The sequence below is a fragment of the Phalaenopsis equestris genome, unplaced genomic scaffold, assembly GCF_001263595.1.
Source record: "Phalaenopsis equestris unplaced genomic scaffold, ASM126359v1 Scaffold000024, whole genome shotgun sequence".
NCBI lineage: Eukaryota > Viridiplantae > Streptophyta > Magnoliopsida > Asparagales > Orchidaceae > Phalaenopsis > Phalaenopsis equestris.
In genome coordinates, this window is record NW_018164466.1 from 1,334,477 (window position 1) to 1,348,619 (window position 14,143).

The 14,143-nt window shown below is 33.8% G+C and overlaps 2 protein-coding genes across 4 annotated transcripts in view; both read left to right on the forward strand.

Moving 5' to 3' along the window:
* Positions 1 to 14,143, forward strand: part of LOC110018545 (E3 ubiquitin-protein ligase RGLG3-like) — a gene marked incomplete at its 5' end in the record, with an annotated part of 81,585 nt that overhangs the window by 9,986 nt on the left and 57,456 nt on the right.
* Positions 10,112 to 14,143, forward strand: part of LOC110018546 (cycloartenol-C-24-methyltransferase 1) — a 34,638-nt gene continuing 30,606 nt past the window's right edge. The window contains exons 1-3 of one of the 2 annotated variants that reach the window (XM_020715888.1): positions 10,112 to 10,288; positions 10,582 to 10,676; positions 11,265 to 11,363. In XM_020715888.1, coding sequence (XP_020571547.1) covers positions 11,281 to 11,363 — 83 coding nt within the window. In that variant the 5' untranslated portion in view covers positions 10,112 to 10,288; positions 10,582 to 10,676; positions 11,265 to 11,280. The remainder of the gene's footprint in view (positions 10,289 to 10,581; positions 10,677 to 11,264; positions 11,364 to 14,143) is intronic. The other variant, XM_020715889.1, reaches the window with a different exon arrangement.

Consider the following 14,143-nt stretch of genomic DNA (forward strand, 5'->3'; position numbering starts at 1 on the left):
GTTATAATAACACAATAACACATCAATAACACATGGATAACTCGCAATAACGCATGAATAACATGTAATAACACATGAATAACACAGAGGGGAATATTTTCTGTGTTATTGTGCCGTTTTTTTTTTTCGCTGTCGCTCGGGTTGTCGTGACGTGATTTTATTGGCTATGCACATTACTTCTACGTGCGTAGTACTGATGTAATATTTTTTCGATCTGATGACATTAAAAATATGGCGCCATTTACTTACGTATATACGACCCAATTTCTACGTTCTACATAGTAGACACCTAAAATTTGCTTCTTTTTTTTTATCTATTTAGAAGTATCCTATCAAATAAAAAATTTTATTATTTTTATTTTTAAAAAATGAAATATAATTTTTCATACATAGATAAGATAACATGTAAATGTAAAAATTCAAGTTTAAATATTTAGATATATACATACATAAAATTTGATTGGACATGCGTGTGTAAATCTTTCATGCTATTTATGAGCGTCAAGTCAACCATCAAAAGCTCATGCAACATCGAAGCCAACTTCGCTTTTTCCAAATTATTTAGATATATTTTGTGCTGAAATAGATAATATATAATGCTCCATCATAAAATTTAAAATCTTCTTTGGTAAATTATAAACTAAATAAATAAGTATCAATACATAGGTAATTTTGTTCCTGATGCCCGATCTGCAATGATGTAGGCGGCGATCATGCAAATATACATGTCGCTCAAATGAAGATTTGAGTCTGTGTATCAATCACGCAAGTAATGAGTTAATTTCCACAATAAGATAATGTTGTGGTTTACTAATTTCCACAAAGCATTTGATGATTGATGTCATAATCATGTTAAAACTTTAAATGAATTGTTTAAAAAATTTAACTACCATGCAAAATTCATCATCTTTGATACACCACTAACAAATTTTCGTCATCTGACATGAATCTCGAAGCATAACACAAATCTCCAGGCGATATTTTAAGCGAGAGACATTTAAATCCTGATAAAAGTCATCCAGAACTCCGATTTCAACAAACTTATAGTTAAAATGACCGGCTTGATGAGACGGACCTAATGATATGAAAACTAGTCCAATCCGAGTCAAATCAAGCTCATATCAAGTTATTAAACCACCCTTGGAAGATTTCTGGACACATTTGGAAGGTTCGGAAGAAACTCTCTGGATCATCCGATCAAAATGGTTGATATTCCTGCATTAATTGCACCTATAACACTATAAATAGACTCCCACCCCTCACATGAGGGGAATCTGAAGTCTAGAGAGGGAGTCTGAGGTCTTGAGGAGAAGTTGTAGCTCAGCATCACCGTCGATCGCTCCCGACCACCGCCGACCTCTGTCGTCGACCATCGCCGACTGCCTTCGACATCGTCGACCGCCAAAGGCCACATTAGACCTCCAACGACCACCGTCGACTGATGCAACCTCTACCAACCTTCATCAACCACCACTAATCGCCATCGATCACCACCAATTATATGTCGTTAGTCGACGTTGTAACCTAAAAAAATAGAGCTACCCTTTCCCGTCTGTGGGACAATGAATTTTTGTAATTATCAATCAATAGTGGATTTTCGCAACTGGGACAGACCCGTTGATTTTTCCCTTATGGGTTTTCCACGTAAAAACTTATGGAGTGATCGCCGTTTTTTTCTCTTTCATTTGTGTGTGTTAAACTTTCGTACAATTCTAAGACGATAGTCCATTACTCTGCCGCCGCTAATTTTCCAACACGCATCAATCTTCTTGGATGTTAGTGGACCAACATTCTAATTCTTAATGTGTCGAATTTTCTCACATCTTCATTGGAGACAATGAAGCCCAATAAACTTATACAGTCCATGAAGGATTTTTTTCTTATTAACATATACAATATTTCTTAATATAGAGATTCGATAATTAATTGTTAGTTGTGAGTGTGGACATTTTTTATTTTGGCTGGAAATTAGGATATTGTTGAAGTGTGTGACTAGAAGTTTCCTAATAAATGGACTATGAGTGATTTATTTGCTTTAATAAAATTATTCATAACAATAATTATACCAATTAGCATAATCAATCACTCATAAAGATTTTTCTTAAGAAATTAGATATTGGATGTGTAATACATAAGAATTGTGTGGTTTTTATGTTACATTTTAAGTTTATGTATTACATATGTAATGCAATGGAATTGTATGTGGTCTATATGTAAAGGTAATATTTCGATATTAGATATAAAACACATCTGAAGTAAATGTACGATTGATTTCTAAATGTATTGATCTATAAAGCTACATATATGTTGCAGATGAATATTCAAAATTTAGGATCATAAATATATAATAGATTGTATCATGGAAGAAAAGGACTCGATGATGAGTTCTTAAATAGTGTTGACGAATTTGTGTAGATGACATCACAATCGCCCATTTATCTTTTAGGTAAGTTTTGATACCCCTTTGCGAAACAAAAAAAAAAATCAAGCGTACTAAGCACATGCAGAAGTCAAATTGGACTTGTGTCCCAGGAGATTCAATCCTATTTTTGGTACAAGCCTACAATTGGTGAATATGAGACAAATGTTTAGTGCGACCACGTTAGTACCTCAACAAGTTATGTTCCTCCAACGAAGCATAATCCCGACACATACGAATCAATGATTCATGATACTTACGGTGCTCATTTTGTTGAGAATGTGTCTGATGATGATCAAGTAACGAACAATGAAGTACAACAATTCTATGATTTACTGAATGTTGCACAACAATCTTTGTGGGAGGGATGCACTGCACATGCAGAGTTATTGGTGGTGTTGAGAATCTTGAGCAACAAATATGAGTTTAACATGCCCAAGGAATGCTTCAATTATGTAACAACATTATTAAAGGAGACAGACCCTACATATAATTTAGTTCTAAATGACTTTTGCAGAGCCAAAAATTTAGTGTATGGGTTGAGTTGAGCAGAGCATGGACCTCTCCAGATTATTATTGCAAGAGGCAGACAAACCTTCATAACAGAATGATCGAGGGACCATGGTTGCCACACTCTACATTAGAGGCTCGGTCCCTTACATAGAGCACTACGAAAGGTTGTTGAGATTATCTAAATATTAAAAAATTGAATGATTGATGTAATTATGTGATACTTTCCATTTTCTCTTGTACACGGGCTAAAGAGCTTGGTCTTGGCCCACTACTATAGAGTTGCATGTTCGAAGGCTTTAGTACCCAAAATGCAACAATGGGTTTTTGATCTCTCTTAGTGGATGAATATAAGTAAAAAAAAATCTAGTTTTATACATTTTATCATTATTAATGTTAAAAATGACAATTAAACCTTGGATTTAATAATATATGAGGAGTATGAGTAGCTCTGGGGGAGGTAGAGGGAGTTAGAGAGCCAGACTACAACACCTTCCACCAGCAGTGGTAGCCTGTCAAGTCTGATTTTAAGCTATGGACACATGAGGCGATGAAGAAGAATGGGACGACCTATTGCCTAGGCATGAAAGACATAAAATTTGAGGTTGAGCTCTCTTATGATCCTGTAGGGGGCTCGAGCTCATTAAAATCGGAGCATGGGGAGCTTGTCAAGCGGGTCAGAGCTATGAATGAAGAGCTTTGTCAGATGCATGCTCAGATGTGGGAAGGCCGGCAGAGAGTTGATGATACTCTAACATGCATTATATAGAGTATTGCAGATAGCTGAGGTAAGCAACCTGTGAGTTTTTTGGATGATGAGGAAAAAGAGAAAGATGATTAGGTGTTTGATGATGTACACTAGTCGTAGGGGTTTGTGTATTTTTTTTCTTTCTAAGCAAGTGAACATATATTATGTGTTTAGATGTAAACTTCTGAGAATTTAAATTAATATTTATTACATTATATTTTTTTCTTCGTTGTTGGTTGATCCCGAAAAATATAGTTATGTAAAATTCATAAAGCTGACTCTGCTTTACAACGGTGCCAAAATTTTGATATTGTATTTTATTAATAATAACGTTAAGCACTTAATGTTGGAATTATACGTAAGTAAACATATCGTTATCAAGCAATATAAGACTTTCTATTTAAGTCCCAAATATCGATCCCACGAGGAAGGGTTAAATTTGAGATGATAAATTAATTAAGAAATTCACATGAATAAACCAAAATTACTATCACTAATTTTGAATGTTTTGGATACAATTAAAACTAAATGATTAATTACTCGGCCATGCCTAGCTTGAATCAAACAACTTTTAATCAAACGATATACATAACTGATGTGATCATGCTAGTACCAGGCGATCTTTAATTTTTAGAATTTGATTTGGAAACTTAATTTTAGCTATTTGGGTTTAAATATGTATTGTGTCAAATAGAAATAATTGTAATTCTCTACCCTGATTCTTGTAATTCTCTCCCCTGATTCAGTGTTATAGAAAATTATTGGCTAATCTCAGGTTTAGTGCCTAAATCCGTGGCTAGGCTAGGAGGATATTGACTTCCACTCTAGAGCTCACACTTCCCTTTCCTTGAAGGCTAACTCTCGCTTTAGTTCTTAAACACTAAAATCAAATTGGTGATTTTAGTCTATCACCCTAAAAATCTCCAATTATACACCTAACAATATATATTTCTCTATTTATTTGCATTTAATTCCATGAACGAAATACTCCTTCATGAACTTAGATGTGATTCTCACTCTGTTGTAGAACTCATACTCTATTTCTCGGATCATATGTTTTACAATATATTTTAACAATTCAATTGGCCAGATCTAAAAGTAAATTAAGAACCGAGTTGAAAAACCATTACAATTTATTTTATATTTTAACATTGACACATCCAAATTATCTCTTCATTTCACCATGTCTTAGAGTATGGAGAAAGATAAAGGAAACTACTCAGACTTCATGAGAAAGATACAACAAGACACAAATTTCATATATAAAAGAAAGTTCATACATTAATAAATAACAAACAACACTTGTCTGAAACTCTTTCTCAGAGCCCTTGTAGCCTCTCTTAGAAAATGTACAAAAAGGAAATCTCTCACTTCTCTCCCTCTCCAACACTCTTAGAGAAGAATTCACACTTAAAATCACCACAAAAACTCAATACTATAAAGAAAATAAATGATTAATGGTGTGGAATGGGGTGAAAGGATGCAAAGTGGCACGAAGGAGGGCTAAGAGATGCGAAGAGAGACCAGGAGAGTCTGTTCTGATCAATTTCGGCTCTAAATAGAGTCTAAGGTTGCTTTTTCAATAGGTGCATCCAAAAACTCTTTAAAAAATGTCTAAATTTGTTGAATCTTCCAGAAATATGGTCTGCACCGACATTGGCACCGTCGACGCCAGTGTCCAATCAATTAAATATGCGCTCTCTGTTAAACGAAGTCGTCGATGCCCAGTCAGGCACCGTCAGCGCTGAACATTTTTTCAAAAACTCTATTTTGACTCCAAATTCCATCATTTTTGTTTCATTTGTACTCCAAGTCCTAAAAATCAACAACCTGCAATAAAACATGAAAAAATACATTTTTTTTTAAATTACAATATCACCAAAAATAAGTAAAAAATATGAGTCTAAAAATATATACATTTTTGGAGTATCATTGGTACTTGTATATGATATAAATTTTGAGTTGTCATGATAAACAAGTAATTCATTATGATATTCTTATTTGTTGTTTGCAAGTTGTAAAAATCTGGTCTCTCTTTTATTTTTTTTATTTGTTGTAGGTTTGTGTTGGACTTGCGTCAGACATTCCAAAGCTACTTCAATTTTTTTGACACTCTTCAATACAATCCAACACTAACAATGATGTAATTTTGAGTTTGCAAGCATTCGACGCAAAACTGCTGTTAAAAGTTGCAACGTCAAAGGGTGTATCTAAGCTGGTTAACTACAGACATATGCTAAATCTGATGTAAATGATTTAGTCAAACATGTTTGAAGCTAATTATATTACTGACCTCAATTTTAACACTAATTTTATTACTGACGCGGATCTAATGCTAAAATTGTTTAGCGTCATATTCATCCAAGAATAATTCACATAAGTCTTTAGAGTACACCACTCCAAGTATATAATATGCTCAATCTCACTCTCATCACTTGCTCTCATTTAGGAGAGCACTCAATCTCACTCAAAGCACTTTTTTGAACTGCTCTGACTGCTCCTGAATGATCTTTGGGGACACCTTTGCTTGTTTATGTATTTCTCTGTGTTGTTTGTCTTCTTCCTCGATGTCACTATTATAGTGAGAAAAAAACTTTACTCAAATCGTTTCTCCTTGCCACAAACAGTCAAAACCACCAAAATACGTACTTTGACACTTTGCATGTGCCTGATTTGCAGTAATGCAGACAACAGTCAACTAAGTATATTTGTCACTCAAGTAATATACATATTTGAGTCAGTGCATTAGTCTCAAGTGGAGTGTATTAATTTCTACAATAGGAGAATGGTCTATTCAGCACTCTTAAGTATTGCTTAAAGAATTAAGTTCGATGAAATTTTGAAAGTGATTAGACCTAATTTTCATGAAGAATTGAATCATACAAACTAATTTTAGGTTTTTTTTATCATGTGAGAAGGCCTCCTCTGCATTAGACTTAGCGAACTAGTCATATCCATGTGATTCGAATAAGTTAATGAATATCAAGGATAATAATACTCATTAGCCTCTTCTAAGGTCATAAGAAGCCTTTTAGTTTCATAGTACAGTTAATGTTCACTTAACCATGTAAAACCCTTGTGTTTCTGTATTTACCTATGCGATTACACTACTTTAGCAATAATATTCTTATTCTTTTGAAGAAGTGTACGTTAACCTAATCGTTTCACTAGCATACTTCCATTGTACAACCAATTTTAGCATTCTAAGTGGCTAGATTATGAGTAATTTACAAACAAAATGTTAACCTATCAATGTTCTACTAACAATAAATCAGTCACATTACATGGATAGTTCTAACACGCATAGGTTGCCAACTCAAGAAAATGATAAATTTATTCCTACTAATTGGAGATAAAAAAAAGAGAAATTTATTCCACAATCAAAGCAAATATAGTTCAGAACAATATCACTATGATGCTCTACTAAAATAGAAGTGATTACAATGAAAATACATCCAATCTTGAAGCAATTATCATAAAAGAGAGCCACCAAGAGGAGTTTTTAAGCAAGCACCTATAACCGTAATTACTTCCTTTGATAAATATGTGGAAGGCACAAGTGCAGACAGGCTGATCCACCAACACATGATACCAAACTATAATGAGTGCCTCATCAAGTCGAAAGGACTACTTGACAGTGAAGCCAACTAAGAACATGAGGACACATCATGACAATTCAAAGAAAAGAATATCAAGAAAAAAACACAATGAGGGCATTGCGATTTTAGTTGCAGGAGAGTGTTATGCATCGCCATCTTAATTGGGGCTAGCCATATACATTCAATCAAGATAAATAAGATTCTAGAGAAGATAAAAAAGAATAAGACCAACCAGAGAGACTTTAGAAGGGACAGTCACATTCTAGGGAATGTTGGAAGATGAAAGCTTCAAGAGAAACTCTAGTTAGTCTAAAAAGTTCTAGAAACATGTGTGTAATGTAGGATCATCTAGAAGTTGAAGCATCCTAATGTAATATAGTAAATTCTCTAGGTGTTGAGGATGGACTATAAATAGAGGTCCCTCCCTCTCATTTGGAACAATCGAATATTCCCAAGTAATCAAGTGTGTAAACATTCATCCCTTAATGAAGTGTTTCATTTTTTCAATAACACCTCCTTACTTCTTTTTTAGAGAGTTTTTGTTTTTCTAAGTCCAATCGTTGCAATTGTTTGGTTGACTTCGTTCTTAGGAAGAGCGCTAAGGCTGCACGAGTGACTTGAGAGATGTTTGTCCATGATAATGTGCTATGTATGTGCATGCTGGAGAGTGGTGCCCTGATGTTGAAGGAATGACACATAACTTCCAACGTCTTTATGTGTTCACTCCAAGAGAAGTGACACCATGTTGCCAGTACTGACGTCCTGGTGCAACCTTTATAGATGTTCAAGATGTTGAAATGTCATCCTGGTGTCAAGACTGTTGCTAAACTTCCAATCTCAGGCGCCCGATTTCAGGATTGCCACCAAACTTCCAGCTATTGACACCATACTTTTAGTTCTTAGCACCATACTTTCAGCTCCAAACATAATACTTCCAACTCTCCTTCCTACTTGTATCCCTGCATAAACAAGCACAACTACTCAAAGAAAAATATAAAAATAACACAAAATAAAAGAATAAAACATATAGAAAATCACATAACAATTTTTTTTTTCTTTCACATCAGTCCCACATCTTCTCCTCTGTCAATAATTTTTTTTACCCAATGCATAAAAAAATAAAAGAAAATTAGTAAGATGTATTTCATGTGATAGTTTTTTTTAATGCTAAAAAAAGCTTATTTTACATTGATACTTTTTATTTATAAAATCATATATTTTTTCATAAAGGCTAGATTGACATCACTATCATATACCCTCTGACCAGTTCTCTCTATTGCCAAACAATCATTAATGCAATATATTGACATTGCAAGATATCTCATGTTTATTACAACAAAATTTGACAAAAAAGCTAACTTAGGAGAAAAATTAAAAGATTTCACTATCATTATTTCTATAAAACAAATTATTTCCACTGCAGAAGCAAACAATTAAATTAAACAACATTTTCCTATTGAAAATAGTCTTCCTCTGTTATATAAATAATTCAAGTGCAGCCTACTGACAAAATTGCAACTCATCTTAGGTCTACATTTGAACCCAAGTAGCAACATTGAAAAAGAAAAAGGCCCTATCCTTTCAGGATTCGTTTGAGAAGACTGTGAAGTTCCGTTGCACTGAACGCCAACGTGTAGAAAATTTTTTGTTCGGTGAAACAACGTATCTTGAAAGTCGTTCGAATTTGTTTCTAAAAAATGACAAGTGTTTACCGTTTTAGATCGTATATGGCTTTCTCTGTTCTGCCAATGTGACTTTTAAATGAACTTTACTGAACGACGAAGCTCCTTCAAATGCAACCTCAATCGGGTTAACCTATGTGCATGCATGAAAAAGGTGTTACGTGTGAAAAAGGTGTTATGTGTGATATATATATTGAGGTTTAGATGTAGGCATGAAAATAAATAGAAATTGAGTGGCGCTTACGTAAATGTTCCAATAAAAAATATATAAAAAAAGATTATAAAGGAATTAAAGTGCTTCAAAACTATATTCAAATTATGCAAAAAAAAAAAAAAAAAAAAAAAAAAAAAACTCACAAATTCATCCAACAGTCGTCATTATGTGATATGTTGCTCATGTCATACTAGTTTATGTTCAAAAGAAAAATTAAAATTTTGACCAAAAAATTATAAATATGGGTGGAATAAGACTCTTTTTTTTTTATAGAGGGAGGAAAATTGTCCACCCTAAACTCAAAAAAAAATATTACATCGGGACTCTGCACGTAAGCACGTAAAGTTACATGCGGAGTCTAATGAAATTACGTCGTGGAGGTGATCAACCCGGTAACACAAAGAATATTTTCCTCGTGTTATTCAGATGTTATTGTGTGTTATTCATGTGTTATTGTGTGTTATTCAAGTATTATTGATGTGTTATCGCGTTATTATAATATCCGGAATATTCTTAGAACACAATAACACCTGAATAACACATAATAACATCTGAATAATACGAGTGAAATATTTTTTTTGTGTTACCGGGCCGATCACCTCCACGACGTAATTTCATTGGACTCCGCACATAACTCCACGTGATGAGTCCTAATGTAATATTTTTTCCCTAGACTCAGGGTAGGAATAACTAGGACAACAAAAGAAAAAATATTAAATTATTCTTCCATATAAATAAAAATGAATTTAAATATTCACCCCCATACAAATGAGAAGTTAATTTTAATAAAATTGCAATTATCATAAAGAAATAGAAAGCAAGCAAATTTTCTTATTTATATACAATCACGAATTATTAATCAGCCTGCGCAATTACACATTTATAACTATATCCACCACATTAAATAAATAATTATATAAATTAAACTGCCACATTCATACAGTTTAAATTCTTACGCGAACATCACCAGGCTGGAATCTGTTCAGCCTGCCTTCCTCTCAAAACCCTACGACCCCCTCGTGTTACTCTGCGGCGGAGAGAGCGGGTGTCGGCGGCGAGAGGAGAGGAGATATCGGAGATCGGGATCGTTTCTTCTTCTTTGATCGCTGTGGAGAGGTGTTGTTTCTTCCATGGCGTGGTTTTTGCGAAAGTTTTTAGAATGATAATGAGATCACAAGATTTTACTGATTGGAGCTATGAATTTGATCTGGATTTATAATGCTCACCTAGTACTTTTCGCAGGAGAGAACTCATTGTGTAATGATGATGTGTTTCTATGTTGTAGTGATGTCATTTTGTTCAGATCGGCATATTTCAATCTGTTTTTAGTTTTTTTGTTGATCCCGCATTTTCAAAGTCAATATAGCTTGTTAATTTAATTTTTTATTTGCGTTTTTCATCTTATATAGGTTCTGTAGTTTGGTTGGCACTTGCAAGAGACCACCGAAACTCCCCCATATTTCTCATCCTTCCGCTCCGCTCGTACTAGACACCATTGTCGAAGGTAAGCCTGTTCGCGCGATTCTTCCTCTTTGCTTGTCCCGGATTGACTAAATCCGCCGATCGGCAGGATTTAGTAAGTCCCGGATTATCACGAATCGGCGTCATTTTGGGGGTTGACGGGAGCTCAGGATTCACGCAGGAGTTTTTTGCCGTTTCCCGGGATTTCGCTTAAATCCTGCGTGAAACCTGCTACCGTACAGCCCCTTATTTTCAGTAAAGAAATATGTGCAATCTATACCTGTAATTTTTATTAATCATAATATATGTATTTGTATATGCATTTGTTAATGTTTGATAGCTTAATTCGTAAGGATATTGACACTGACTTATATTTTTATGACGGAATGAGATAAGATCATGCATGTAAACACAAAAAAAAAAAAAAAAAAAAAAAAAAAAAAAATGGCGTTTAGAGATACTTACCACAAAAAAAAAAATAAAAAAAATAAATAAAAAAAAAAATAACAAAAGAATAATATTTACTTACCACTGACTTTTAGAGATACTTACCATTTTACTCCTTGAACTGTGATTTTTTCTTCTTCACGTCATGCGTATTCCTTATTATTCTATATATGTTTTTTTTTAGTGAAGGGGATTTCAAGATGGCGAAATCTGGAGCCTTGGATCTTGCAACCGGGGTTGGAGGAAAGATTAAGAAGGAAGAGGTCAAATTAGCTGTGGAGAAGTATATATTTTTCTACCATTTTTATGATTTGTTTTCTTCCTGTTACATTCATTTGGCAAATAGTTCACTGTAAACGCTATGAAAAACTAATCAGGAAGTTAAATAGAGCTCTCTTAAAACTTCAGGAAGAAATCAGTGATCTTTTGATTCTTTTAGAGAATTTTAGGGGATGATTGTGCTTGTCTATTTGTTTAATAGACCAGGTATAAGTGATATATATATTTTTCAATGTTACAAAAGAAAGGTTTGAGCCTTATAAGTTGTTCATTTAGTAGAAGACAACTAAACTGATGATCTTAAGGTCATGCCTACATGCTTGCTACAAGTAAGGGGTAAAAAGGGTAAATATAGAAATAAGAGTCCACAAGCAACAACCACATGGAAAACAGTGCACATGAGAATTTGTTAGCCTATTCTATATTATTGATATCATGCAAAAGTGGGACCTTAGAGATGATGAATGATTCGTACAATGTGGTATCCAAAATATCGGGGAATCTGCCATTATGTCCAAAAAATAAAACGAACATTAAAAGTTAAAACTAGCAACTGATAAGAAAAAATATGAAGAATATCACCTAAAAGTTTCAACCCTTAATATCTCAATGTATGGGTATATTCGTTAGGGTTCTTTACTGTAGGAGGAAATGCAACAAAGAACTAATAAAACTCTTAAAATCGAGAAATCAATGTTATAATTTGTAATTATAGGGTGGTCACTGACTAATTTCTCGATTAATGTAATAATCTGCCATTATAGGGTGGCCACTGACTGCAAATGAAAATTTAACCAACCAAAAAATAAATCCATGAATTCAGTAATAGCGTGAGGCCATGAACATGAGATTGAGAAATAAAAAGGAGATAATTGATAATTTAGGAAGAATATGGAACATTGTAGAAAGGATACTTAAACCCATAATCAAATATAAACATAACAGGGAAACCCCATGGCACTATTGCCCAATCATCCACATTATACAAAGTAACCACTAAAGATTCATCAATTGTAGCACTACTAACAAACCAAACAACAATAAAGAACAAAAAACCAATAGTAAGAAAGAAATAACACAAGGCATTCTCATTAGGGGTCATCATCTACAGGTGGCCAACAAACAAAACAACCAATAAATCCATCAAAATCAAAGCATTTAGTGCTTAGAATTGAAGTAACAATATAGGTTAACTCAAGTAAACAACGACAAGAAATACAAATGAAATAGAAATAATGGAAGGAGTTAAAGGGAAGAAAGCTTCCTAAGGTAAGTAATTCCCCATTTGCTTAGTCGAAGACTACCTACAAGGTTACCATAAAATTCCCTAGGATTATGATCTCAATTTTGGACTTTCATTCCCTAGAATAGTGGGCACCACTAGTACCTTCTCTTAAAATATAAGAGAGTTTGAATGGGATATTACTATATTTAAAATTAGGCAATCTAAGGGTGCCTCGACTCAATTCTAGCCTAAACTGCTTTGAGGTGCATGCCTCATGTTCTTCAAGTGAGGCTTAAGCCTCACATTTGGTGAGACACGCCTTAAGGCTCTCCTCACCTCAATGTCATTGAGACATGCACCTCTTAGTTTTAGATTTTTTTTTTCCTTTTGATTTAATTTAATGTCATAACTTTTAACTGACCCTACCAATTCAGCCATGCCCCTTCATGCATGAACTTCACGCACGAAACTCCTTTCCCACATGTTTGCTCCCTAGGTTGCCGCCTTGACCGACCATCCCTAGTGTCGTAGTTGAAACTGCTTGCCACCACCACCGCCCCTAATTGTTGTTTTCACTCTTACAATTTTTGTGATTGTGAGGCTTATGCTTCAAAATGCCATGTGGCTTACATCTCAACTCAATGATGGAAAGTGTAACATATTAGAAATTACAAAATAGCTTATACCCTTATTAACGGGGAGTCTAGAAACCTCTTCAAATGATTTAATGGCATTCACAAGTCTCTAAGGAGAAGGTTTACTGCCTTAAATAAAACGAGGATATTATTAACGCAAGTCAAGTGATTTTCAAAGAACATTTAGCCTTAAAACACATCGAAGGGTAGACATAACAAAGCTCTTGCAGGCTTCTCCTTTCTTAACCTGTTCATAGATTTAATGATCCAATACTAGTGTCATCCAACATGATTGGAAATCAGTATTAAAAAATGTAAGTTTGGTTAGATTCCGTACAAAAGCCAAAACATGCCTTCAAAATGAAATCCCAATTTATTCATCATAAGTTCTTTGTAAGTCTAATTTGAACAGAACATTTCTTCACTTAACATTACAATTAATCTGATAAAGAAACTTCGAGCTAAAAGAATTTTATCACAAATTTCCTACCATAAATAAAATAACTATGTTTTGGGAAGTATGAGTTATGGTTGATAGACTCCAACCTTTTGGATGGTAATTTGAAAGGAATTTATCAATTGTAATAAATAGGTTGATGGATTTGTAATCTTTCCTACGAATAGTGTTAGGGGACTTGAGACACTGTGACAATAAAGTAGTACAATTGATTTAGGGATGAAAAATGCACGAAACAATACTAGAACAAATTCATCATTGTTTTCATTAATGAATTTTGAGCACCATTGATTGACAAGGCCTATGAAATCATTAGGCTTAATAGATTTATCTTTATTTATTTCAAATACCTTTTTTTAAGTTCTTCATGCAAAGTTAGTTCAATACAGATTCATTACACCATTAATTGATAGGTTAGGTGTAAATGAAGTATAAAGATTATATGAAAAATTATTATCAGCACAAAA